The sequence below is a fragment of the Pseudopodoces humilis genome, chromosome 19, assembly GCF_049639895.1.
Source record: "Pseudopodoces humilis isolate 2021_Gansu_Grassland_sample_001 chromosome 19, ASM4963989v1, whole genome shotgun sequence".
NCBI classification, from domain to species: Eukaryota; Metazoa; Chordata; class Aves; order Passeriformes; family Paridae; genus Pseudopodoces; species Pseudopodoces humilis.
In genome coordinates this window covers 7,994,654-8,022,537 of record NC_142218.1, presented here as the reverse complement: position 1 = coordinate 8,022,537, position 27,884 = coordinate 7,994,654, and the positions used below count along the sequence as shown (strand labels likewise).

The window sequence follows — 27,884 nt, the reverse complement described above, 5'->3', positions numbered from 1 at the left end:
TGATTTTAAGCAAACTGTTTAAACAATTTATTTTTAATTACTCTTACTCATCTTTTTCATTAAACCATTAAACTGGGGGAGTCGGTCTCGAGAGCCGCCTCATCAGGCTGCGGTTGGGGGCTTCCTTGGTGTCTTCAGTAGGGTGAGTTTTTGTCTTCAATACAATGCAGTCGTGCCACTGCGAGTAGACGAGCGTGTGAGTGTCGGATCTCCTCACTTTGAACTCATACAACCTGCCAGGCAGCAGGTGGTTGATTACACACGGGTTGGAGATGACTTCCTGGGTCCGACCGTATCCTGGCTCTGTCTGACTGTCATCTGTCACGAGCTTGATCTCCAGCTGCCATCGTTCAAGGTGTGACTCCTGACTTTCAGTGAACCATTTGAGCTGGGCCCAGGTCTGGCATGCAAACGACTCTATCCGATCAAAAATCGGCGGCTTCTTAGTATAGATAGAAAAATTAATGGGAGGGTGTAGAGCACCTCCAAGATGTATCTGTGACACCAAACTATGCTTGACATGGAGCTTCCTCGGCTCCTCCAAGGAGATGAGCTTATTGAAAAACATGGAGAGCTTGAGCACTCTCTTTATATTCAAGTCCCACTGGGAGAGGAAAGTTTCCACGTCACAGATCTGTACGTAACGGCTGAGCTCCTCCCGACCTCGTTCCAACTGTTCCAACAGCTCAGTTAAAAGTGCCAGCTGGATTTCAGTCTGTTTTTTTCCCACCTTCTTGATCTTCTGTAATTGGCAGGGGTTTGCTATTTGCAAGATGTCAGCAAAAATCATCATATTGTTCTGGTCTCTCACGCACACGTGTCTGGGCTCAAACTTCAAGTAAAAGTAACACTTCTTCAGAAGATGAACTTTGTTCCAGTGGTACTGGAGGTGGTGGGGGTTCAGGTCAGAGCGCAGGAAATCCAGAACAAGGTTTTTGTTTCTCAAGTACTGCTCCATGCTGGCATTGTCATCCTGTTCTTCTCTGGGTGCTGTACTGTCCGAAGTGGTTTCAGTCTCATGTGAAACCTTAGCCATGTTTCCAAAGCTTGGGTGCTGTGTAGGAAAGCAACAATAATAACATTAAGAACCAAAGGGAAAGCAGCTGTGAGGGAGTACAATCATGGCTGTGACTCTTCTCTCTTAATTAAAGCTTAGCTTATAAAGAACTGTCAGACTAGATGTAGTTCCAGAGGAATTATCCTTTATACTTGTATGGTTTCTAATGTTATGTATCCTCTACTTATATGTATTCCAACTGGTCTCCCTCTACCTGCCCTTGAGAGGTTCTACCTCTACTTAACAGATTCACTGACAGGAACTATTCTCTGATACACTCTGCCAAAATTTCTCCCTATCTTATTATCTTGTTTCATTTTAATTAGCTGCCTTTGTACTCCTGTAAGCAATTTCTTTCCATTCTTCTGCCTCTCTGGAGATGCCTATTTTTCTCTCTTTGTAATCTGCCAGGCTGTTGAGGTTTGAGGCCCATCTCCTCAGCCAGTTCCTACAGCTATATAATCACGTTGGTGACTCAAATTAACCCTCTGCCCCCACGTGAGCTGGAATGCAGCAGGCAGAACAACACAATCCACCCAGTGCCACCTCACAACAGCTTCCAAGAGGAATGACAGCGTTTTCCTTGTGCTTCTACCTTCACCAATGGATTGACAGTCATAACCTGACAGTGTTTTCTGTGATGTGCTGCTTTCCCTATCTTTGCGTTCAGTTTGCATCATCTCAGACCATGAGGTCTATTTGCTTTTCTGCAATGTACAACAAGAGAATGACATAAATGTAAAGCACCTGTAAAGAGGTAACAGTTTGCTGTGGGGGTGTTTAGGCAGTGGTTCTTACAGCACCACTTCTGCTGGCTTGATCTTAGCTGTTTACAGGGTTCTGGAGTGAGGGGACAAGAGGGAATGACCTCAAACTGACAGAAGGCAGGGTTAGATGGGATATTAGGAAGAAATTCTTACTTGTGAGGGTGGTAAAGCTCTGGCATAGATTGCCCAGAGAAGCTGTGCCTGCCCCATCCCTGGAGGTGTTCAAGGCCAGGTTGGATGGGGCTTGGAGCAACCTGGAATAGTGGAAGGTGTCCCTGCCCATGGCAGGGCATTGGAATGAAATAAGCTTCAAGGTCCTTTCTAACTCAAACCATTCTGGGATGATTTTATACTTCATTTACTGGCAAAAATGTGCCCTGGCTGATGGTGCCATCTGTGCCAAGGTGGAAGGTGTTTGTTGTGCTTTAGCTGAAGTGCCTGTGGCTCACACAGCTTATGTACCACAAACAACAATTAGCTAAATAAATGCCTGTGTCCCTGTTCTCAGTGACACTGTAATGAGAACTCAGACGGATATTTAGGTGGTTTTCACAAGCTGAATACACTTGATTTTAAAACAAAATAAATACAGTAAGAAACTAAGATCTAATTGGGATATCTTCATTCTTACATGCCCTATAGAAGCTAGATAATGAGATCCACTTAACAAAGACATTTTTCTTGGTCTCATTTTCCCTAAATTCATAACAGAACTAATAACACTTCCTCATAGGAATTCCAAGCATTTGTAAACCTTTCAGCTGTCTGGCCCTGAGCTGCACCACAGTTTATAGTAAGTCACTCATTTGCAACTTTATCTTCCAAGAGAGCTGCCAACTAAAAGAAAAACAAGCTGTATTTCCTTTTCACGTTTTTCTTTCCACAAAAAAACCCCGACCTAAACCAAAGCAGTGCCAGCTCCCGGCATCGTGTATGAAGCAGCAGGACCAGCACATGTGCCAGGTGACATTCCCCACTCTTGGAGGGATTTGGCTCTGCCGAGCAATGTGTTTGCCCACAGACCGAGCTGTCATTGTGCTTGTTTTCCCTTGCTTTTTCCCGTGCTTTTACATCCCGGTTTTTTTTTTTCCCCTCCTGCCATGGAGGGCGGGCTGCATTCCCTGCACTGCTGCTCTGTTTGCAGCCGGGGAGCGGGGGCTGCATCACCCAAGGAGAGGGCTCTGTGTTCACCCAGGCCGGGGTTTGGAGAGGTCCCGGGGGCTGCCCCCTCGGGCTCCGGCCCACCTTGTCAGGCCCCGGGAGCTGTGTCCAGGTACTCCTCAGGCCCCGGGAGCTGTGTCCAGGTACTCCTCAGGCCCCGGGAGCTGTGTCCAGGTGCTCCGGTCCCGGCGCGGCCCGGCCGGATCCACCCGCGGCCCGGCCCGGCCAGGCCCGGCAGGACGCGGCCGTTGCCACGGCGACCCCTCGGCCTGGGGAGCTGCGGCCGAACCAGGACAAACCCTGGAATCGTTCGTATCCTCCCCTCCGTAATTCACAGAATCGTTTGGGTCGGAAAGACTTTAAAGCTCATCCCGTTCCACGCCCCTGCCATGGGTAGCGATGGCAGTAAATCCCAGTATTCTCCTTCCCGGCCGCTTTCCCCCTCCCCGGTCCCTCGGACCTTCGGAGGCTTCAGGCTCGGTGACAGCGGGCGTCGTGGGGAGAGGGGACCTGCTCTGCCCGTGCAACGAGACGTGTCTGCAGCGTCTGCTAAGTGCTGACATGGGGCAGCACACGGCACTCGATGCCCACCGCTGTGTCACAATGGGATGGTGGCACCGGGGAAGGTGGAATGTAACACGATGGAACCGTGAAATGATGGATTCACAGAATGGCTTGGGCTGGGAGGTCCTTGTTCCACTCCCTGCATGGGCAGGGACACCTTCCACTGTCCCAGGCTGCTGCAAGCCCCATCCAACCTGGCCTTAAGCACTTCCAGGGATGGGCCAGCCATAGCTTCCCTGGGCAATTTGTGCCAGAGCCTCACCACCCTCATAAGTAAGAATTTCTTCCTAATATCTGATCTAAATCTCAGATAAAGCACTCTGGGATTTATGGCTGCATATTGCTATTGCTGCAAATGGGGGCTTATTTGCGTCTTGAGGGAGAATCTTGCAAAGTCCATCTGAGGCCAGACACCAATGCTTCACTCTCCACAGTAAAACTGCAGCTGTTTCATAGTGTCAAGAGTTTTGTTAAACACATAATCCTTATGAAAGAGCTGTGTTTAAATAGGATATAAAATGTTCCATTAAGTACAGCAAACTTCCTTCTGGGAAGGAAGGGATTTTCCTTCTCTGCTTTCCTATGGGACCTGGCTGCCCAGTCAGCTGTGTTACTGTGGAGAAGAGCGTGCCTTGTCTGGTTCATGGTGGCAAGCTCCATACCCCAACTGGTGAACTCCTCAGCAAGCTGGTCGAGCCTCTGGGGCTGAAGGTGCCTTTGTACTCCCTGCTATTAAATCTTTGGGTCAGGGCTTAGCCTTAATGCTGTCTGGTGCACTCAGCTGGAGTATCTCCGCTAAGCTTTTTTAATTGAATGACAGGCAGGATCCATAACACCAGCCCTGAGCTCCTGCTTGAACATCAAGGGAGGAGGCGATGTGTCATTTTAAGAAATCAATGCATCTTCTCAAGGCAGCCAGAGCTTACCATTTCATTTCACAGCTGCCAAGAGATTAACTATACAACTGTCAGGTGTGATCCTCTAACAGACAAAGGAGATAACAAATATGAGTGAAAGCAGGTTGGTAGCCTTGTTTGGAGAGGAGGGACAGTGGAGATTAGTATTTGATAATTACACAAAGTTTCTGTGGGAAATGAATGTCATGGGTCTTGATCCTGTTGTTTGGACTGTGTATGCTGGGAAATAGAGCTGTCCTTTCCAATCAGCCTTGGTGGTCTGAGGGTATGAGAAGAGTCCTGTGGAGGTCCAGCTTATCTTGCCTCCTTTTCCAGCTGGGCTCTGTGCCAGATACCCAAGGAGGAATCATGGAATCATAGAATTACAGGATGGCTTGGTCTGGAAGGGACCTTAATGCTCATGTCCTTTCACTTGAGCACTTTCTATAACCACAGCATGGTGCGTGTTTGAAATGGGGTTATGGCTGGAGTTGTGCAGAGACTTGCACTGACCTTGCTTGTACTTCTATTGCCATAAATACTAACCTGAATCCCAACTTTAGGGTGGAAAAATGGAATCCCTTTAGCAGTCCCTACCCTGAGCTGCTGGCTAAGCTGTTTTCTTGGTTTTAGGGATAGGAGAATAAACCTGCTTAGAGTCTGCAGAAATTTTAGTGTTTTCCATCACTTTTCATCAGGGATCAATTCAACTATAGGATTTTATAGCATTCTATGAATCTCGTTGAATTAATACACATACAAATGTGTTTGAAGCCTTCAACACCATGTAACCCTTTGCCCTCCTTATCAGCTGAGTTGTCTCCATGACAGAGCTGACGGCCACTGTCACTCTGTTTGTCACTCTGCCTGTCTACAGCATCAAAATAAAGAACTTGTTAGTCCTGTCTGAGATCAAGATATAAGCAGACAATTGATTTTCCTCCTTCTTCTCATTAGTGAGCTCTGACACTTAATAAAACATATATTTCCCCACTCAGGGTAAGCAAAACATCTAGATAGTGTCTGTCAGATAAGGCTGGGAGCAGGGATTAATCTTTATGGAAAATCAATAGCTGGAACAGAAAAATTGGCAGAACCCAAATTAAAAGTCGCTGGCAATTTCTGTCTTCATATTTCACATCTTCTGCATTTCTGAAAAAGAGACTTGCTGTAAAGGCAACAACCACAGAGGCAGCGAGGAGGGTGGACTTTGTGTCTGGTTCCTCTTCTGCTGCTTCCAGGTGGTACCTGGCAGGTGGAGGTGGGTGCCAGGTTTGGAGCAGCTCTTTGGGCAGCACTTCAAGGTGATCACTGTCCCAGAATAGAGGGCTGTGCACCACTGACCTTTCTGCTAGAGGTTGTGTCCCAATGGCAGCACCGTCACGAAAGTCTCCCAGCGTCACCTCCTCCAGGGTGCCTGAGTTATCCCTGCAGCCCCAAATAGTACCCATCCTTCATGATATTCACCTGGCTGTGTGGAAGCAGGATTTTCAGAGCAACGTAAAGGCTGCAGCCCCCATCATCACAAGGGTATGACTGATTTACTCACTGCTTGCTCCCAGTTTCACTGGTGCCTCAAATACCTGAAATAAATTATACATTCCAAATATATTCCAACTCTAAATCACAGCCACACATCAGTGAACTCGTGGCGTTCGTCAGACTCTGATTCAGAGGCTCGCTTTGAGAAGGAAGAGGAATTAAAGTTTTCTAAGGAACCCGGGGGAAGGAGGGAGGGAATTGCTCTTGTGGGATGCAAAAGCCCCAGCTGGACCAGGGCAGGAAAGAGTTAATTGTGTCCCCGAGGCTGCAATTATCTCCAGCTCATTACACCCACCAATGGCATCCGAGGAAGGAGCCCCAAAGCCTGGACGTGCCAGAGTTTTGTAGTGCTGTTGGCATACAGCAGGTCAATAAATTTGGGGGTTTGGAGACTGGTTTGGGACAAAAATCTTCCCTGGTCTGAGCCTCACGGTCATGCAGGGTTGAATGCCCCATATTTCCATAGGAGCAGTTGCCTCCTAGGCTCTTCTTTGCTCCCCTGATGATGGATGGACAGCCTGGACAAATTTTGGCACCAAAGGGGACCCCTGGGGTGGGCACCCCCTCCTTTCTCCAGCGGTGACATTAATTTAAGCACCCAACACGTGCGGACATGATAGTGGAGAGCCCATCTGAGCCGCAGGCTGCAGCGGCTCTGGTTTATTGATGATCTCGCTCAGGGAGATGGAGCGGGGTCAGGGGAGCTCCTTTTTCTTGCTGGAAGCTCATCAAAAGCCCGTTCGAATCTCCTTGTGCTGTGCTGAGCTTTGCAAGACAGATGTCCTTGAGCGTAAGTTCAAGGCAGGTTTTCCTGTCCCAGATCCCATGAGACATCCCTTGCTGGCAGCCTCATTCCAGCAGCGAGCGTGCTTCCCTTTTTTCCAGGAAACTTCCCAAGGGGGTCACATTTCCTCTGCTGTGGGAGAGCAAAGACGGGAAATGAGGAGCTTGCTGAGCCTGCGGCTTTGTCCCCTGGTCGCTGCTCCGGGCTGTGCCTGGCGGGGAGCACAGCCGGGATGATGCCGGGGTGCAGCATGCCTGGGGAGCTGGATATCTGCCCTTCCCAAGGGATGGGACATGGACACAGCTCAGGGCTCGGGCATTGATCCCGCTGGGAGCGCGGTGACCAGCACAGCCGCGGAGCAGGGCAGGCAGAGCTGCCCTGCTGTGATTTATCGCCCGGCTGGGCTTGTGCTCCCTCCCATCTGTCTGGGCTTCCATCTCCCATGGATAAATCAGCCTGAAGCGTTTGATCCCACAGCAGCAAGGGGGACTGCAAACTGCCAGGGCAGGAGCAAGGCAGGGACTTTTATTTCTTGAATGCTACAGTGGTTTAAGGAACATTTGTCTGTGTGAAAGGCCAGGACTGTGGCATGTCTGTGCCACAAGGAGGGATTGAGGCTCGCAGTGAGATAACCTGCTTGGGTTTGTGGAGAAGGGGAGGTGAACTCTGCACAGCCAGTTTAGTGCCCTCACTGATTCCCAGAAAGCTTTTCGGGGGGGTGGGGGGGCACGAGCATCTTTCACACGACCAGACACTGGCCCTTCCTGGGTTAAATAGGAGTGACTGTGGGGCTGGATGTGTGCAGAGGGAGCAGACTCAGAGCGAGGAGTCATGTTGGGCTTTGCTGCTGCTCACAGGGATGCTCTCCCCAGGGCCTCATCCATCCCCTATGCTGAGGCAGGGGCTGTGGCACCCTATGGCTGTGGTCTGGGGGGTTGATCCAGGGGAGATGGAGGGGATACAGCACAGGGCCAGAGCAGGGGCTCCTCTGGGAACCCTGAGAGCCCCTGGCTCCAGCAGCAGGACAGAAGGGTGAAGTCATGCCCCTGTCATCCCATCCATCTCTGCTGCTTGCAGGCTGGTCCCGGGGGAAGTGCAGGCTTTGGCAGCTCTAAGTGGGGTTGGAGGCGGATGCAATTCTGGAGAATAAGATTCCCTTGCAAAACCTGTAAAATGAAAAAATTAAAGTTCTTGGCTGAGAAGCTTGTTTAGAGATCTTATCTCTGGCAGAGGAAATAGTTCTTAATTCCCTCCCTTGATGCCTCCCAGCAAGTTCTGGGTCCCCAGCGGGGCACAGGCCATCAGCTCTGTCAGGAAACGAGCTGGGGAAGCAGCTTTTGTTCACGGAACTGAGACTGACCCGAAGTGGCTGTGGGTGATGCTGCTGCTGCTGCCACGTGCAGTCCCTACTGTGGGGAGAGGCAGGTGGGGTGTGCGTGGGGTGGGCAGACTGCACAATGCATTTGAGACAGATTGCAGGCAAAAATCACATATTTTGAAGCCTTGGGTGGAATCAGGAGGTGGTTTGGGCGATGCTGCTCCCCCTGCTCAATCCCCTGGGTCCCATGGGCAGGGCTGCCTGGGTTCTGCAGAGGGAGGAATGGGGGCCACGGCAATTACACACACACTGCACTGCTCCTGTCAGAGCTGGGGAGGTGCTAGGATATTGTGTGCAGTGGGATGAAAGGTATTTAAGCTTGGTGCCATCCGTGGCCTTGTGTGCTTTGTGGCAGAGCACTGGGGCTGGGCTGTCCAAGGACCCGCTTGACTGTCTTGCCGTTGAACAGAGGGACAGGGGATGAGGAGGGTCCAGGCTTCTGCCTCATAGTGGGTCAGTGGGGAGAGCAGAGTCCCTGCTCATTTGGCTTTTGTCCCTTGTGTTTATTGTCACCTCCACCCGCACCGAGAGCCTCCTCTGAGTCATCTCCCAGCTCAATGGAGTGTGTGGGCTTAGTGCAGCTTTAGCTGTTCATCCTCTGCTGTGCTGTAGCCTGACACGGGCAAGTGGAGCAATTCATCAATGTGCGGATGAGGCAAATGAATGTCCTTTGCCGATACAATGGACCTTGCTCTCCTCCCACCAGCTCAAGCAGCAGCTGGTGTCGCTCTGGCTCACAGAGGGCTGCTGAAGTGGCTGCTGCTTGAGGAGCTCAAGAGGTCTTAAAAGAAACATGGACTTATGTTTTGTGATTAAAGACTTAGTGCTTCAGCTGTAAAACACAGCTTCTTTGGAGAGGAGACTCTTGAAAATGTTTCTGTGTGCAAGCAGAGAGCAAAGCCATGGCTGCAGCACCTCACCTCTACTCTGAGGTTTAATCCCTCCAGGTGAGGTTGGTGCTGACACTCAGGGAGTGTGACTGGCCTCACGGCCACAGTGGCTGCCAGGGCTGTCCTTGCCTTTCCCACACTTGGCCTGCTGCCTGGCCGTGGCCTTTGCCATGTGCAGTTCTGCCCCAGCACAAGCCCCACTCCTAAACCTCAAGGAGCACAGGGCTGGTGGCTCTTGGGGGATTCTGTCAGCTGTCAAATGCTTGAAGCACCTTTGTGGAGTTCAGCAAACCTCCTTGCATGTGAAATAGCAGGTCTCCAGAGAGCAAATCCAGAGTGAAACATCTCTCCTGGTGACTGACATCAACTTCCTCATTAATGGTGCTTTTCAGCTGTGCTGTGCGGTCACCTGCTTTTACCGGCTCCTCACCTGCTGCACACGTGAGAGGTGAGCCAGGCTCCAGCCCCAAGCTCCTGCTGGGGTTCAGTTTCACCCCATTTTCAAGGGCTGAGATGGGAGTCAGAGGCCATGGAGCTCACAGAGCATATTTTGGGTCTGGTCACAAAGAAGAACAAGATGGCACGAGCCTGGAGGCAACATGATCCTTGTCACCAGTGTAGCTTAAACCAGGGGAAAGAGCAGAAGTGTTCTTGGAGGTGCCACAGCACTTATGACAGAGATTCTGGGCATGACTGCATTTGGTGGGGAACAGCAGTGTACCACAGTGAGTCTCTGCAGCTGCACCTGTCACCGGGACAGGGACAGTCTCGGGGCTTGTCCCACACTGAGGGCCAGTGTGACTGGAGGCAATGCAGCCCCTTCCCTGACTGCAGGCCACATGCTCTGGGCAGGACTGGGGGGGGATGTTTCAGCACCCCGGACTGCCCCTCACAGTGGGTGCTGCACAGTGAATGCCCAAGATAACCCAACAGGAAGCGGGAGGAAACACAGCTTGGGGCCCCCTTGCCAGCCAGTGAGCAGGGCCGCTCTGGCATCGCTCCAGCTGTGGTCGACCAGCATCCCCGTGGCCCCACTGGGCTGAAAACATCCATTTTAAGTGCCTGTCGGCAGCGATTAAAGAGCACAATGCTGACAGCCGTGCGGGGGGAGCCCACGGCCACGCGGTGCTGGGGCTGCCGCAGGGGGAGCGGGAGGGAAGGACTGGCTGCCCAGCACGTCCCGGTGCGGGCGCTGCGGCTGCCGCGGGTCGTGCGAGGCTGCAGGGCCGTTACGCAAGGGCTGGCAAGCAGCGGAGCACAGCCCTTGGATGCCGGGACATCCTGTGTCCCACGCCGGCTCGGGGTGGCCCCAGGCTGCTGGGCACCTGTGGAACATCACAGATAGGAAAACTTCTCGTGGCTGCAGGATGCGGCTCAGCCTCGTGATGCTTTTCACATCATGGATAGCAGTTGTGGCACTGGAGGCTCCCAGCTGCTGTGACCAGCTTGGTCATCTGGTATTTGGGGCAGAGGATCTGTACAAAGGGAGAAACTGGCTACTCAAGTTGGTAGTTGTGCTGGGCATTTTCCTTGTGGGGCTTGCAGGCAACTCCAGAGTGGGCAGGCAGCTGGGTGAGGGGTTGCTTGTCCTTTCTGGCTCCTGAACCATAGGGTTGCCAGCTTGTGGCCAGATGGGGAGGAAAGGGCAGGATGGGGAGGTGTTTCTGTGCAGGCAGAGGCCAAGCTTGCCGGTCCTGCTAATCACAATGTCCTACTTGGTGTCTGCATCAAGAACAGGGCTAATCCTAATCCACGGCAAAGATAAAGGGCCACAAGTGCCACATGCCAGGGAGCCACGTTCTGGTTGGCACTGGCCAGGGTGCTTTGGTTTAGTACCCTAAGCCCTGAGGTCAGGCCAGCTAGCCCAGTTCCAGCTGGGTTTAGGTGGTCCTGCCCTCCAGTCCACTGCTGCCAGCAAAGGACAAACACACAGAGCTCACATTTCAAGTTGTGTGTGGCTTTTCAACCCCATCAAATAGCTTTATTCACACAAACGTCCCTTAATTTACAAAGCCTCTGCATTCATACACATCAGGGGATCCACAGTGTTCAAAGAACTTAAATAGAACGTTTCATACCAACCCAAGTAAACCAAGTACAAAAAATATTTATATAAAGTTGTTCACACATAGGTCCTAGATTACCAGCTTCTGTGCAAAAAAAAAAAAAAAAAGAAGAAAAAAAGAAATAAAAGAAAAATACAGATTTATTTACTAATATTATCTTTAGTTTAGAGTCTGGGTTTAAGCCTTCTGCTCTTGCTAGCTCATCACAGGAGCTCTGGGCAGCAGGGAGAACCCTCAGTAGGGCTGGGGCAGGGTGCCCCCATCCTGGGGCTTACCCAGAACCCTGCTGGTGTGGTAGTGAAGCAGCTCACCCTGCAAAGATGCTGTTGTCTGCTGGATGAGTTGAAGACCCATGCTGGCCTGGGTACACCAGGCACTTCTGTGTGGCCCCTGTGAGCTCTTCCAGCAGCCTAGACACACCCTCAGGGCTAAAAGCACTTGGGCAGGCTGCAGAGAAATGATCTGGCAGATCACAGCTGGAAGAGAGCAGCTCCCTGCACTTCCCTTCCAGCTACATCCACCAACCCAGACACCCTGCCCTGAAGTGTTAAATGCTTCTGGACTTAAAGGACCCACACGCTGGATGTGCCTGTAAGAAGCTGGGCAGCACAGGAGCCACTAGCACAACTCTTCCCATGCCAGTAGCACAAGCATTGGCTGCATCCCGGTGCAAAGGAAATGAGAGCTCTGCTTTCCCAGTGCTGCCCTGGCTGATGGGATGGGGCTGTGAGGAGTGGAGCACAGCACTGAGCTCCGCTCACCCCTCCCATGCCAGCACTGCCGAAAAGGGGACCAGGAGTACCCTTGCCCCAGGCAGCTGTAGTGTGAGGCTTGGGCAGCACAGGTCTGGGGTAAGGAAGGAAAGCAGCAGCACGTTTCCCTGTTCTCCTGACCTGCAGAAAGCCCAGGGAAACAAATCCCAGTTTGTGTCCTGCAGCAGATACCCTGTGACACTTGGCAGGCTTAAACCCAGACTCATACTGCATACAGAGGAAACAGACACTGCACACAACGGAGGATTTCCACGATGGTAATGCTTGTTTTACATCTTATTGCTCCAGAAAGGCTCTGTGAGCCTGTGATATGTGAAGGAGCTGGGTCCTGAGGAGTAAAGGAAGACCACAGGGGTAACTCTTATCTGTCACTAGCACTGCTGAACCTCAAACACAGCAGCAAGGGGATATAGGGGAGCTAATCTAACCCCTCTAGGCTAGAGCCACCACTGCTTTCCTCCCAATGGACCAAAGCTGGCCGGGAGATCCCCGTGACACCTGCATGATGCCGGTGGTGTCGGCCTTGCTGCAGGCTGGTGCAGATAACACGTTGCCCAATCCTCCTGAGGCTTGGCTTGTTCCCCCCACCCACCCCACATCCCTCTTGTAAACAGCAAAATCAGAAGTAAACAGTTTCATACAATCACTCTCCTGGCGTGGACACCATCTGGGGCCACACGAGCCCAGAGAGTTCTGCAAGGGGGGCTTAGCTCCCCCCAGACTAACCAGCTACCCCCAGCACCTGGATGCTCAGCTTCACTGCATCCAGAAAGAGACAGACAGCATGGCCCTGGGCTGGGAAACGGGCCACAGGCTTGATGCTGCTTTCTTTAACTTGGATTTTCCCAGCGGTGCACTTTAGTGCCAAACATCCACAGCAGAGGAAGAAGTTTGGCCTGCAGGAGCTGGGCAGGTGAGCCCAAATAGACCCACCTGGGAAGAGAAGCTTAAACATTCTCCATCCCACAGCATATGCAGGTTTGAGCTGTTCTCTGTTGCCACCTTGTTCTAGAGGAAGTGCTGGTCTGGGCCAAAGTAACTGAAGGAGAGATGTAGGGAGCTGTAAACACAAGGTTCCTGTATAGTCTGGGGAGTTGAGCACAAACAGCAGCAAAATCAGAGAGAAATGATCTTAAAAGGACAAACTAATCAGGGAAACATCCACGTTGGCCAAAGGCTAGCAGCCCTAGGACCCCTCCTTGGAAGTGTTTGCTAAATCCTAAGTAAGGCACTACGGTCTAGCTCACTAACATCAAGCTGCTTGAAAAACACATCTGCAATGCAAAAGCTGAGGTGGAGACGTGTGGTTTGAAGATGGCCTGAAACAGCAGTGGACCAAGAGGGCTGACCCTCCCAGGGCCTGCTGGACTCACTCCTGTCCTGACAAGAACAGGGCAATCCACTCACTGCCTTCCAGCTTCACCTCCTGCCCTCTTACTGCACCCATTCAGGCCAGGGTTTGGTTAGAACAGCTGTAACAGTCAGGAGCAAAGGCTCTGCCAGGTGGAAGAAGGATGGTCCAGTGATCAGGGCACTAACACTGCACTTGTGAGCTAAATGGTTCACTCTCCCCTTCCTGTGGGATGCAGCACAGGAAGCTGGAGGAATCCCACCCAGTGACAGCCCACAGAAGCATCCCTAGGGACAAACACAAGCACAGTGTGAGAACAAGGGCTTGGCAGTGCATTTGTGCTGTTCAAACCTTCACAAGTCACAGACAACCAGTCTAGAGCCTCCTGGTCCTCCTAAGAAGGACCAGGCCTTCCTGCAGCCACAGCTCTAGCTTTGTGTCCTGGAATAGATGGAAGAGAAGAAAGAAGCCTCTCCATCCTTTCCCTGCTCTGCCTGAGCCCACCTGAATTTCCTCCTTTTCCATTCACTCCTGTGAGGTCAGCATAGTACATTGAGGAGATACAGGGAGGTGCTGCCAGTTAGGAACCTTCCAGTGATGTCAGAGGAAAGCTGTAGGCAAGCAGTTCCCACAGCCAGGGATGAAGGGGCCAGGCTGACCCTTTCCTACCCATGGCCAGCTCCAGACTGAGCACCCTGGCAGCTCAGGAGTGATGCTGGGTCAGACCAGCCCACTTCTCAAACCACTGCTGGGTGATTTCACCTGCTGAGAAACATTTTAGGTGGTTCAGAAGCTGCAGGGTGGAGAAGAGGTGGTGCTTTACATTGCATTTACAGTGAGCAAAGTCTAAAGATCATCAACACAGGGCAGCCCGAGAATAGGAGTTTTGCTACGAGTATTAACTGCTCAGCCTGAGGCTCCAATCTCCTGACCTGAGCTGTACTGTAACACACCCTGAACTGCAGCATTGCCTTTTGCTTCCTGGAGATCATTAGCTAGCAGGAAAAAAGTGTCCTGTGGGAGGCTAGAATCCAGCCCATGACCCATTAAGGCCAAACCTCCTTCTCTCCACAGCATTGTTCCTATCGACTGAAGTTTGGCATTAAATGGATCAGAGCAGTGGACTGCTTTCTGTTTCTCTTGGATGATATCAACCTGAAAATGTACTCAGCAGCTCCCCAGTTCCCTCTGTATAGAAAGACAGTAACAAAGATGATCATGAAATCCAGCTTGAGAAGACCTGCTTTGCCAAATGGCTTTCCAGCTTGTTTATCCTACTCTATCCTAATGTCAGCTGCTCACAAGCCTGGGCAGCACCACCTATTCAGGAGCTGCCTGCTATGAAGTTATTTAGCTGCTTGCAAGATGTGGTCCAAAAGACTTATTTTTCCTAAAGCACTGCACTCCCAATGCAAACCTAGCCACCACTTTGCTCCCATTCTCCCTAGGCAAAATCAATAGCTTCGAACCCAAAACTGTGCCCAGCTGGACTTGGAGCTGGTGCCTGGCAGCACACCTCGCCACCAGGCTGCTGATTCCCACTTTTTTATGAACCCACATTCTTAGAAACATCTACTGAGTCAAACAGCAGCACAGGAGACATAGGGAGGGCTGGGCAAAGGCAGCTCTGCTCTCTGGATCTTGTTTCAAAGTCTCATGAGTGTGACAGCTGCCAGCTTGTGTTCTTCCACAGGTCCCTGAAGCCCCCTCCCGCACCCCCACAACACCCCTTCCCAACACAAAAAGTAATACCCAAATATTTCACATTGCCAGAGATCCTGCAGACCAGGGATCTTCTGTATCATCATCTTCCCTTATCTTTGACTTCCTTGTTGCACGTAAATAATGGAGATTATGGGTCCCTGGTAAATAAATCTGCAAGAAAAAAGAAGAGAGGAGAAAGAGAGGTCAGGCTTGTCGATGATTTGTCTCAGTTATTACATTGTGACTCCAGGAATTGGCTGCTGGACGGAGGGGGTGTAGGACACCACTCCTGCCACCTGCCCACTTATCCCAGTTAGTCCAAAACGAGTGCTGCCACATCTCTCTACTGCCCAGTGCTTTTGCTATTGATCCAGATAGGAATTGGGCTCAGTTTACAGTCAGTTTTTTCCCAGAGGGATTCAGACAGCAGCATATGGAGCACACTGCCAAGGACAGCACATGTCCAGCTGCCCCAGGGCAGGGGCTGAGCTGGGACAGGCTGGCTGGGGCTCCCCATACCTCCACAACACAGCCCCATCCCACACAGCTCCTGCTGGAACAAGGACAAGTGTTCCCACGGCAGAGCCTGTCCTTGAGAGTACATGTGACATGTCTGTGAGTGCTGGCTCCCCGTACTCCATCAGGAAAGATGGAACAAGCTGCAACCCCAGAGATGCCCTGCACCACTCACCCCCTGCGTCAGCAGCAGCTCAGACATTGTGAGTGGCTCTGCAAAAGGTAAAATCCAGGCTGGTGCAAATGGAAGCAGGAGAGGTTTGTAGCTCAGCCCATAACAATGCTCAGTGACAGGGGTTTTAGAGTAGAACAGGCAGGTATTTGCTGCACCAATCCCTGCTTTAGCCAAAGCCTCAACACACCACAACCCCCACAGTCCCTGCAGCAACAGAGGTGCTGCACCCATTCATCCACAGCCCTGGCACCCTCCTGTCCTCTGAGCTCAGGGACATGGGAATGTTCAACTCTGCACATAAGCCACCAGCGTCTTCCACACAATTTGTATGCAACCCAGAAAATTCCCTGTGAACAGCAGAAGAACAGCACACACGTACACATGATGTCACTTCTGTACTGAAAATACATCCTTTAGGATGTTCCAAACTCAAGGAGGCACCAGCAGAGCTGAGGGCAGTGGTTCTGCTAGGAAGCAGAGGGGGTGGTCCATGAGCTCTATACTCAGTTACATGGGAAAAAAATGTGGGGGGTGGATTTAGCTCCCCATTCAGCAGGGGCAGGTCCCACCCCACCAGGGATAGGCAAGGGGCTCTGCAGAGACACCAAGGGAGCAGTGGGAAAGACCCGCTGCACAAAAAATGCCAGTGCCTGGGAAATTACTCCAATCCCTTGGCCCTAGGAAATCTCATTAAAGAAATCCCTGTCTGAGAAACACATTTCTAAAGGACAAGGCTGCTCAGAGCAGAAGGCAGGGTCGTGGGCACACTCCTTTCCAGGAGAGGTTAACCAATGGATGCCACTTTTGCAGGCTGCCATCAGAATAAAGCCTTTCTGTTTGAGGAAGCGAGAGGCACACAGACATCAGGTCATGGCAAACATACAAGGATTCTTCTGGAAGATTTCTCCTATTATGCAGCTTCATTAGCAAGTAGGGCAGGGTTTCTGTTTGTGCTTCCCTGGAGTAGGAACATTTTCAGGGAAGGCGCTTGCTCGAGTAGCCCTGAGCTCACTGCTCTGAGGCAGGAGAGCTCACCCCACTGACGCACATTTTTGCAGGGGCTTGTTCAAGAGCATTTAATCCCTCCACTGATGCCACTTATAGTTTTAATCAGCTCGAGTGTTCATTCGGCATCAGCAGGATGTGAACCAGCAGTCCATGGACCTCGCACCCAGCACGCAAGATGACACCAGTGCGTGGGTCACACAGAGGGGCGGTGGCAGAGAGGACTCTGCAGAGGAGGGAGTGATAACCCCTCACCTCCTCGTGTTAACCATGTCATCTGCCCCTGTGTGGGAACACAGAGTGCAAGGGAAGGAGGCTGAGCACCTGATTTATCTCCTGAGCCTTCCCTCATGCTCTGTACCTATACTTGTGACGCATTCCTTGTGTGCATCCTTACATCCAACTGCAGTGACCTCCCCAGAAGGCAAAGCAGGGGTGACTGAGCAAACACAAACACCAATACAACTGGCCAGAGGTGACATGGTCCAGGTCACTCTCAGGGCTTCATTTCACCCCAGGTAGAATCAACACTGCCCAGAAGGGTGTTGCCACTCTATGGGATGGCCCCTGTGATGCTGCATTCTACAGTTATGAGAAGAGGAACTGACCTTGCTTTTACTGTCCTGTGGCTTTTGTCCATGCCAAGATCCACAAACCACACTGAAAACTGTCCAAAGTCAAAACCAACATTGTTTCAGGAATTAAACTGCTGTCCTTTAACTGGCCAGTGAGTAAAACGTCAGCTGAGTGATACTAACAGACGAGATCTAATTTGATGCAGCAGCCCCTGTTCACTGACAGCTCTCAGAGCTGCTGCTGTGTCCCTGATCCCTGTCCATCCTCCAGCTCTGAAATTCCACAGGGCAGCAGTTTATCAGCAGTGCTGGGAGTGGTTGGGCACAGCACCAGAGAGCTCTGGCCAGGATAGACACCATCATGCAGGGTGAGCAGATGAGCTTGTTCAGCTCCTGGTGCACGTTGGAAATGCAAAGAGCAGAACAATGGAAATACAAACAGCCACTTTCAGCTGAAACTGGAATAATCAAACCCAGTGACAGAGGAGTGCTGGAGAGAACCAGACTGGCCACAGCTATTGAACACCTGCCTGCCCATGACAGCCCCTGAGACGCTGCAGCCTGCACAGATTCTTGCCATTCATCTTGAACATCCACCCAAACTCAGACCATTTTACCCACAAGTGAAAATATGGAATACAATCTACCAGAACAAACTGCCTCTACACTGATCACAGCAATTGGAGTTTGATGTCCTGTGTGAATCAAAACTACAAAGTTTCTTAAACACTTAACTGTGGTGGGTGATGCTGTACTTGTCCCTTGTGTTTCTGTGGCCAAGGCCCCTGTGTCACTGCAGTGAGCAGCAAAGGGAGACATTGCCACTGCACCTTTTTCCTCTGCAACCTAAGGGTTGCACAAACCCAGTCCATCAGAGGAGCAGCATCTCCGGGAGGACCCTCACCATCCCCAGGGAACCTGGAGGGCAACTACAAAGTCGACATAGAAAGAAAGATGTCACATCGCAGGAAAGGAGAGTCATTCCAGCTTTCCAGTACTGTGAAGGAGGGGTGAAATACTCCCTAGTGGGCAGTGCAGTCAGTGCTGGGCTATCACACAAAGAGACCCAGCAGATACCCAGCACAACCCAGCCACTCCCTAATTGCACTAGAAAGGCTTTTGTCCTCTTTGCCCAAAAGGCAGCTTTTGCCAGCAACTCCAGAGAACTGTAGATAAACTTGGCTATATCTAAACAGTTGCAGAAGGTAGGGAAGAAATGTTCAAATTAAAGAGAGAATACCTTTGTTTTCCCCTCTGCCCACCTCTGCTGGAACTATTGCCCCCGGACCACCAGCTGTGGGAAGAGCAAGGAGATAAGAAGTCAAGGAGTTATCTCCACCTCAGGCAGCCCAGTGTCCAGCATAAACCAAGCCAAAAACACTTTCCTGTCTGAGACTGACATTTGCTATCTGCATTTTGGAAGGGTAACAGAGCATGAAGCTCTCAGGTGTGTGCAGCATCCATGACAGAAGAAAAGGCAAAGCTACTGAGACATGAAGCGAAATCTGAAGAGGTCAGTGGCATAGCAAAGAATAAGCAAAAATCCAATTCCCTGGCTCGGGGAGGGTTAGAGTTTTCCAGGTTATGACATGAATGAACCAAGGCTGAGCAGGCCTGAACCATCCTGGGGAAGAACCTGCTGCATAACCCAGCATAGCAAAGCCACATGCCAGTGCCACAAATAAGTTGGAAGAGGTTACGTGAGTTTCTCGGTCAACTAAAGTTACCTGAGAGCAGAATTCAGGCTCTGCTCTAAATCCCATTTTAAGCTTCTCAAGCAGGTTTCCAATTTAAGATTTGCATTTAATAGCAGCCAGAAGAAGGCTGATTGATTTGAATTTTGAATGCACAACTACACCAGGAAAACCATACGGTAAAGCACACCAAATATTCTGTCTGCCCCACAAGTGAGGTGGAGGAGCACTGTGGGTTTGCAGAGAACATATGGCTGGTGCTGGGCTCTATCTGGGCCAAGCGACCACGCTCCATGTGCCAGGCTGGGTTATGTAAGAGCATCCCTGGCTGCTGCAGCTGTGTCACGACGGAGTGATCGGTGCAGACTCACGGATGGAGTGTGTGTGTGTTGGGGGGGGGCTGCAGAAGGCAGCTGGGTTTGAGCAAACAGCCGCGGGGTAGGACTGTCCCCTCGGTGTTTGTTATCCCTTCATGTACTATTCCGCAGATCTGCGCAGGATGAATCTTCCCCCGAGGGCAGGGGCTGGTTGCATAACGCAGCAGCATCGTGTCAGCACAGAGCCAGCGCAGATGGCAGAGCCCTGCCTGACCCTCCACGTGCGGCAGAGCTGCTCCCACTGCCCCACGCCTCGCCCCGGGGCACAAGGCAGGGTGTCTGCTCTTGCCCCGGGGCTGGAGCACACCCATCTTAAGGGCTCACATTTCCACAGATTCACTCCCCCACCCTAATCCCCAGCCCACACTTGTACTGGGACCAGTATCCAGCCCCAGGCAGCAGTGCTTGAACCAGTTACTTGCACTTGAGATAGGTGTTAAATATTTTGTGAGTGGAAAAGTGCAGAGGGGATGGTCTGTGGACCAGTGTAGACAAACCAACAGAGAAGAACAAGACCCAGCCAATGGCTCTTTTCACTTCCATCCTATTTCTCTACATACAGCACAGAGTGTACCTGGGCACACAGAGAGAGGGGGGTCAGGCACCACAGCGTTTTCCATAAGCTCAGAAACCCCTCAGGTGGCAGCAATGAGGGGTTTTAGCAAAACTCACCAAAATACCTGCACCTTCCCCACCACCTGCTGCTGGAGGCTTGTTCTCAGCACTGGACAAGCACACAGCCATCAGCTGAGGACTGGTGAGTGCTGGCCAGGGACATGTTTTCCTCCCTCTTTGCCCTCTTGCATCCATGATCAGCTCCAGTCCAGTTGGCTGTGTGGTTCTGGGGTGAGGTGAGGGCTGTGGCCCAAGCTGTGATGGCAACACCTGACACAGGCAGGCTGTCAAAGATCTCCTGGGACCAGTGATGGGCAGGCAGCTCTGCAGGAGCCTGAGAAAGGATGTGGGCTGGAAAGATGTCAGCCTCACCCCTGGTAATATGTAATTCTTCAGTTTCATTGAAATGTTTAGCTGGGAGAATCCCTAGTAACAGTTCCTGTTTACAGACAGCTTTGCCATTTAGGCAACACCTCCCAGTCCTGCTGTGTCACTGGGAGTTACACTGTTAGCTACATCACATCCCTGGGGGTCCTTCCAGACCATGTGTGACCACCCAGGCCTCAGGATCAGGACCTCTGAGCTTCAGACTGTTTAGCGGGGGGGTGGGGACACGACAAGGGAGGGGACTCTGTTTGGACAGAGCTGAGCTCAGTCTGAGCAGAGCTGTTTTTAAGCTTCCTTCCTGAGCAGACAGGTCTACAAACACACATGCTGGAGACCAAAGCATCTCCTGGGTTTGGGCCACTGATGTTCACACCAAAGGGAAGTCCTGCCTTTAATAGGGAAATGAAACAGATCCACAGGATGGACCCATGTGCCTTGTAGGTGAAAGCAAAGAGTTTTGTGCCAAGACAGATGTGCTACTTGGTGCCTACCCACTGAGCCAGCTGGGCCCTGAGGTGTCCTGTTCAAATGTCACAAGGGAGGGGGATGGTACTAGACAAGGAGTTTCAGCACAGACCATGGAAATTACATCACACAGCAAAGGAGGCAGAACTGGGAGATTCCTCCCTGACCCTGAGAGAGACAGATGTCCCCAAAGCTTAAACCAAGTGCTTGCACGTGTCTCCACTGTGCCCCAGCCTGTCTCAGCCACTAGCCAGCACCTCTGAGGAACAAGGCTCCTGCCCAGCCCTTCCAGCTCCACTGGGCCCTGGGGCAGTGACAGCATGTGCAGCTGCTACTTCTATTTCTCACCTCTACTTTATTTTTGCAGTAGAATAGGTGAAAACAACCTCAGAAGCAGTGCTCTGATGAGTCACTACAGAAATAGCTCTAGGAACATAAAAGACTCCTTTGTGCCACTACAAAGTGCACCATTGGACCAGTAAAGGCGACAGAAATAAGACAAAAAGTGCGAATCACTTACCCAGCTGCAAAGCACAGCGGTGCCCTGCCCTGAATTTAAGCAGCACATGTAACCTGGTCCATTCTGGTTTCAAGCTCAAAGGCATCAGGTCGATCCTGCGGGTTAGCAGCCAACATGTCTTTCAGGAGCTGCTTGATCCCCTCAGACATGGAAGTCCTGCGTTTCTGAGGGATATGCAGCTCCATCTTTGGGTTTTCTAGCAGCGCTTCCCCAACGGGCACAATCTCGGTCCCCTGCTTGATGTAAGTCCCCAGCAGCTCCTTCTTGGTCTCAGCGTCAATGAAAGTGATCCTCTCAATCATGGCCCAGATGATGATGCCGAGGGCGAAGATGTCAGCCTTGGCAGTGTAGTGCCCCTCCCACACCTCCGGTGCCATGTAGAAGTCAGAGCCACAGGCTGAGGACAGCCAGTACTTGTTCACATTCACATTTTTGTTCTCATGCGCACCCTCCTTGCCCCGAGCAGTCAGGCCAGCACAGACCTTGCTCAGCCCAAAGTCTGCCACCTTGAGCACAGGGGTGCCAGATTTCTCAGTTATCAGGATGTTGTCTGGCTTCAGGTCCCGGTGGACAATGTGGTTCTTGTGCAGGAAGGCAATGGCACTGGTCAGCTGCAGCATGAAGCTCTTGTTGGTGGCTGGGTCGGGCCTTCGGGACAGCACGTACTGGTTGAGGTCTCCCCCTTCACAGAACTCCATGACAAACCACAGGTAGCAAGGTTCCTCTGCATAGCCCAGGATCCTCTCACCTGACCAAAAGGGATAAAAGAGTGGGTTTTTTAGACACATTTCAAACATACTAACCCCAGGATGGCTAAGGAACAGGTCTGGTTTATGTGGATAGCAAAAGTTTGGGGAATGTGACCGGGACCTATGGCATTGCAGGGCACCAACAGTGATGGTGGCACTGCTGTGGCTTCAAGCACTTGGGGATCCTGTTGAGCACGACACACCAGCACCACATTCATCCAAACCCACTGCTGGGAGCCAGCTCAGGGACTTCCTCCCAGCAAAGTGCAGAGAACACATCTTTAGTCCTACCATCAGGCTATTCTCCCCAGGCTCTGACAGCCAAAGCAGCAGAGGCTAAAAGCACAATTAGCAGTGAGTCCACAGGAAAAAAAAATTTAAAAATCACTTTTATGAATGCCTCCTCTTCCACCTGAGCTCTGCTGCAGGAGGCAAAGGCTGGCTGTTCATTCCATATACTTTATTGGAACTGCACACAGGGAGTAAATCACAGCCCTTAACACTGCACCAGCACAGTCTTGCCAAGAGTCGTCACACTGGTGTCCAAGCCCTATTGCCCACTGGGTCTTCCCCAACCAATTTTGTACATTTAAGGATTGCATTTGTGCTGGGGAAACTGCCACTTCATCCAGCTTTTATTAAGTGCCAACAAGTTTTTAATGAGAGGAAACTGGAGGTCCAAGCTGCAAACAATGTTTGCTGAGTGTAATCTCAGCCACACTTATGACTATAAGTACTCCTACTACTCAGTATTACACCCCAAACAGCTTCTACCTTCACCAGACATCAAACTGAACTCTTCAAGCTCAGAGCATCTCAGACTTTATAAAACTCCTGCCTAAGGAAGGACTCTCTTGCACATCAATCAGACATGTGAAGAACATGACAGCATCATATCAGTTAATGGGGCCAGGTCTGCCACTGGTACTCCCCAGGGATGCCAGGATGCCCCAGGGAGCACTGGCAACAGACCCATCCCCATTAGCTGATGCCAGGAATGCAAACCCCACAGTCAGACCCCAAGTCTCCTCCAGAGAGCCCCCAGGTGATTGGCAGAGCCTGCACATACCACCAGAGCATCATTTTGCTCTAGAAATTGATTTTTTTTTTATCCTCAAGCACTATAAGAGAGAAGCTGAAGGATACCACTCACCTCTGCCACAGTTAAAAAGTCCCACAGCCAAACTCAAGTGTTTTTGAAAGCAGTTAAATAACTCCACCCATTTGACAAAGTTGGGTTTTGTTTCAGCAAAGCCCTAGAGAGCATCTGGGAAAGCAAAAAGTTTCCAGCAGCAGGTAAAGCCAAGGACTACCAGGGACACCCAGCCCTGGGCTGCACTGGTCAGCAGTTGGTGTGGGTGGGAATATTGGTTATTTGCACAAACAGTCTGTATCCATGGCTACTGCTATGGAAATGGAAATCTGCACAACAGAAGGATTTGGCTGCACTTCCCCATCCTCAGCAATCTCTTGCTGAGATTAGGTCTGAAGGTTAGATCTGGGGGATGAAAGAACAGGATGGAGTTACACAGGATACTGGATGCACTTTGGGGGTCTCATCTGACTGGAAGGAGGCTCACCATTGAAAGCCCAAGGGCCAGCTGAGAGCAGCACAGAACAGCTTGGCTCTGGAGACCAAAATGCTGACCAGGAAAAGCAGTTTCTCTGATGCAAGCTACCTTTGGCATGACAGCACAGAAACTGAAGGAGAGGCTGCTTGTCCTAGGAGCAGAGGCCTCGGCACAGCCAGGAGAGTTCCAGCTCACACAGCAGCCACCACTTCAATTTGATAAACCCTAGGGACATCACAGCAGGACACAGGGTTTGGCCTTCCTGCTCCCATCTGCAGCCATACAGCCCAAACACAAGGAGGAGTGCCTGTTTCTTCTCTGCCAGGAATCAAACCATGACAGGGAGCATGGCAGAGCCCCACATCCCTCACACACAGCCAGGTGGGAGCATCCACACAGCACTGCTGGCAGCCCCTTCCCACAGGAAGTGGCTCAAACACGCTCAGCAGCCAGGACATGTTAGCTCTGACAAGCCAAGGTTTGTTTTTAGCATAAGGAAGGCTCTGATTTAAAACTTGGCCCCTGAACCTCAGCAAGGGCATGAAAGATGACAGGGATCCAGCAGTAGCTGTGAGCACCAGGCACTTCACTTTGGGTGGAGCACAGAGTAGAGGTTTAAGCCAAAAGCCTCATTTTCATCATTTTCTTTCTATAATCTGAAAGTGTTTTAGTTGTTAAATCATCTTCCTGCCTTCAAAACAAACATCTTTAAACATAAAGAGCTGGCAAGGCGCTCCCTAAAGATGAAGCAAACTGAAGACAAGCAGTCGAGAGCTGAGGAGATGCCAATGACAGGCTGGACCTGTTCTCTATCACTAAGCCAGCATCCCCATGTGCTCCCTGCCCAAACACAGGATGGCAAACACTCACACTCCATCTTTCCAGCAGCATACACACACCTCCCCCACCCCATCCTGGGGAGCTCATTAGCAGCGTGCCAATTTGCTCAGCTTCACCGGGGAAATAAAAATCCAGTGAGAGCAGAAGCAGCACCCCAATGCCCACCATCACATGCAACCTCTGACTCCCTCTGTGCAAGGAGGCCGCACCAGAGAGATGGGAGCTGGCAGAATGGAATTCCAGGCAGTTGGAATGATGGCAACAAAGGTAGGTGATGCCAGGGCAGCCCACGAGTGAGGCTGAGTGCTGGCGGCAGGGTGATGGACCCACAGATGATATGGGAGGAACAGGAAGCAACACCTTATACCTGTTCACTTCAGGCAGCTCTGCCACTGCTCTAGTTAGGAACTAGAGGGGCTTGTGATGTGCACAAGCACTGGAGGTGCTCCTGTGTCAGGGCTCTGAGCACATTGCTCGGGTACGTGCCTCTCCTCCAGCTCAGCGCCAAGCTTTCACCTTCCTTTTCACACCCTGCCCTTAAATTTAATTACTTCACATCTCGTTAAAATTATAAAGGTTCAGGCTCTGTGCCATAGCTGAGACCAAACCCCGCCTGGTATCCTGACAGTTGTGCTCCCAATTCAGAAAGTCTCGGATTAATCCTCGCCATGCCCTGAGCCCCAGCACGTTGGCACAGCATCTGCGCTGGCCCGTAAATAGCCCAGCTGCGGTCGTGCAGAATGGCACGGCAGCACAGCTCCACGGCCACCGCCACAGCTCCAGCTCTGCTGCCGACAGGGAAGGAGAGCAGGAGACCTGCAGGGCTCATCCAGCTCCAGCTTTTGTTTTGAAAATATTTATCCACATCTATCAGACCCAAGGCTTGGGAAGGCAGCAAGCACAGGCTGCCTGGCACAACACAACCCCGAGGGCAGCCTGGCAGACAGAAAGGAGAATGTGCTCCAGCTTGGTTTTAGGAGCTAGTCCTGTCCAGACTGGGGATGCAGAGCCCAGCTCTGCTCCCCTTGAGGGGCTGCAGCAGGACCAGAGCAGGCAAAGCCTTCCCCACTGCTGGGAATTCAGGAGGCTCAGCCCCCACCTAGAGATGGGGCATCTAAGGGTCTCCTTCCCCACCTGGAGATGAAGCATCTCCAGCTACCCAAGACCTTTCCCCAAGCCAAGCCACTTCTCCTCAGAATGTGCAACATCACAGAGGGGGCCAGCCCCATTCCTGCTACAACTGGACACACACCCAAAGGGAAGAGTTGGCTCTGCTCCCAGGGAACTGTGTGCCCTGGCTGTACAGGAATTTGGACACTGCCCTTCTCAGGGAGCCTCCCTTGGGTGGTTGTGTGAAGGAAGAGCAGGAGCTGGGATGCATGGTGTCCCTAGGCAGGTCTGGACATGTCCACCCACCACAGATAGAGGGGACAGGCAAGGCAGGGACAGTCAGAGCCACAGGTTTGCTCAAAGATTTCAGGAGCTTTGCATGAACTCTGTGCCTAGCACAGGGTCTGGGGGCTCAGGGAGACTGGGCACTGCAAGGAGCTGACAGGAATCCCGGCACACAAGTTTGGGGAAGGAAGGATTGGGGTGACTGGCTCTGCTCACAGCAGGCTGGGGGGCACAGGGGCATCAAGGGCACAGGACTCCAGTATTTTTCCACATCTTCACAGCACGTTGGCAAAGCTGGGTCTGACAAGCAGCCAAGGGAGCAAAGGGAGGGAGGGAGCATTTTGGAGATGCTACCATCACAACCATTGGCTGTGACAGGAGGTGACCCCTGACAGCCCCGTGATGCTGCTGAGGGACCCCAGCGGAAAATGGGTGTATCAGCCCAGGCTACAGCCATTAGTGCTTCCAGGGGTGTTCCCACAGAGCCAGCAATGGGGTGGCCACGGGAACAGTCCAAAACTGTGAGACCTTGAGCCATAACAGGCTGCAGCCCTGGGGTGATCAGAGATGGGACAGTACATTGGGCAGAGAGGGAGAGATGTCCCCTTGGTGTGACTGGGGCACAGGCTGTGAAGGTCCCCATGGGATGTGTGTATGGACTATGGACTATGGCACAGGTCAGGGCAGCAAATCTCAGGATTTAGGGTATAAGGGAGAATGAGTCGGTGCAAGCCAGGGGTCCAGCACACTGGGATGTCTCCCCCAAGGGTTAGGTTTGAGCCTGGAGGTGACAACAGGGCCCCTCAGGATTGGGAGCAGGACTGCAGTGCACATGGTGGGACCCCACTGGCTGCAAGACACAGGTGGGGTTTAGGGAATGGTTTCCTGGGAGCTTCATACAGGAACAAGAGTGGAGAGGATGGCACAACAATGGGGGACAGGAACACGGGTCCCTCAGGTGTGTTCAGGGCGACTGGCAGCAAAGGAATCCTGTGGGGGAGCCCTGCAGGGATGGGTGATGTCAGCAAGCCTAGAGCAGATATCCCAGGGAGGACCCAAAGAGTGCAGGGGTCATCGGTGCTCAGGGGCACAGTGGGGAGAACCCAGAGGTGGTTACTCTGGAAAAGCAGTGAGTCAAGGCGAGAAGAAGGGCACTATGAGAGCTGGGGGGAGTTTTGAGTGGTATTAAGTGCAGGGTGGTCTTAATGGCCAGGAAGGATTTGAGCAATAGGGTGATGGGGAGCAAGCGAAGACAGCGGCAGTGCCTGAGGTGCAGGTAATTGTGGAAGAGTGCCATGGAGAAGGGAGACATAACCAAGATGTCCTGCATGGGACATCCCAGCAGTCAACCTGCTCTGCGGGTGTAACCTGGGAGTGGGGCAGGAGGATCCGGGTGTGGGGGCCATTGATGGCAGCAGGAAGGTGGCAGATCCAGGTGCTCAGGGGTAGGGATGGGTATCAGGAACAGGGACCCTGGAGGCCCTGGGCGGGGGAGGGCAGCCGGGGAGGTGCGCCAGGAGGGCGCTGGGGCCGTGCCGGGCATGCCCCGAGGGTGCCGGTACCTTTGAGGGAGGTCTCGACGAGGCGCAGGTAGAGCTGGCTGCGCTTGTTGCCGTGGCTCATGCGCTGCCCCAGGCCGTGCCGCTGCAGGACGCACTCCTCAAAGCGCACCACGTTGGGGTGCTGCCGCCGGAGGCTCGTCAGGGCCCAGAACTCGGCCAGCGCCAGCTCCACGTTCTCGGGAGCGTCGCAACGGATCCGCTTCACCGCCAGCCGGGCGCCGCTGCGGCCCGACACCGCCTCGTACACCACGCCGTAGGCGCCGCGGCCGATCTCGGCCAGCAGGCTGTACCGGGGGCCCCCGCCGCCACCGCCGATGCCCGGCCCCGCCACCGCCGCCGCCGCCATGGCCCCGCGCCGCGTCGCCCGCCGCCGCCGCCACGGCCTTTGTGTCCCGCGGCGGGCGCCGTCCATGGCCCCCCCCCCCCCCCGTGGCGGGCAGCGCCGCGCGGGCGAGGGGGCACGCGCCGATGCCGCCGCCGCGCCGCGGGGCGGAAAAGCGCGCGC

The 27,884-nt window shown here is 52.4% G+C and overlaps 2 protein-coding genes across 2 annotated transcripts; both read right to left on the bottom strand.

Annotated features, from left to right (window-relative positions):
* Window positions 1-67: 67 nt before the first annotated feature.
* Window positions 68-15,651, bottom strand: FNDC11 (fibronectin type III domain containing 11). The gene is made up of 3 exons (XM_088064759.1): window positions 15,625-15,651; window positions 10,075-10,257; window positions 68-1,054 (listed from the first exon to the last, which is right to left on the bottom strand). The coding sequence occupies exons 1-3, from the start codon at window positions 15,649-15,651 to the stop codon at window positions 68-70; spliced, it is 1,197 nt and encodes a 398-aa protein (XP_087920885.1).
* STK35 (serine/threonine kinase 35) lies at window positions 11,005-27,806 on the bottom strand. Its single transcript, XM_014254033.2, has 3 exons — window positions 27,380-27,806; window positions 21,263-22,010; window positions 11,005-15,104 (listed from the first exon to the last, which is right to left on the bottom strand). Exons 1-2 carry the CDS (start codon window positions 27,789-27,791, stop codon window positions 21,298-21,300), a joined length of 1,125 nt encoding a protein of 374 aa, XP_014109508.2. The 5' UTR covers window positions 27,792-27,806; the 3' UTR covers window positions 11,005-15,104; window positions 21,263-21,297.
* Between the last annotated feature and the right edge of the window lie 78 nt (window positions 27,807-27,884).

Bases quoted from the DNA above. Each gene is read 5' to 3' on its own strand.
- STK35 (XM_014254033.2), bottom strand. From the start codon at position 27,791: ATGGACGGCGCCCGCCGCGGGACACAAAGGCCGTGGCGGCGGCGGCGG. The intron at 22,011-27,379 runs GTACCGGCACCC...CCTTTTGGTCAG, and splicing joins CGTCGAGACCTCCCTCAAAG to GTGAGAGGATCCTGGGCTAT.
- FNDC11 (XM_088064759.1), bottom strand. From the start codon at position 15,651: ATGTCTGAGCTGCTGCTGACGCAGGGG. The intron at 10,258-15,624 runs GTGAGTGGTGCA...ACGGCCCTGCAG, and splicing joins AGCTGCTGCTGACGCAGGGG to CCTCGCACGACCCGCGGCAG. The intron at 1,055-10,074 runs GTGGGGCCACGG...TTTCCTACACAG, and splicing joins AAATGGATGTTTTCAGCCCA to CACCCAAGCTTTGGAAACAT.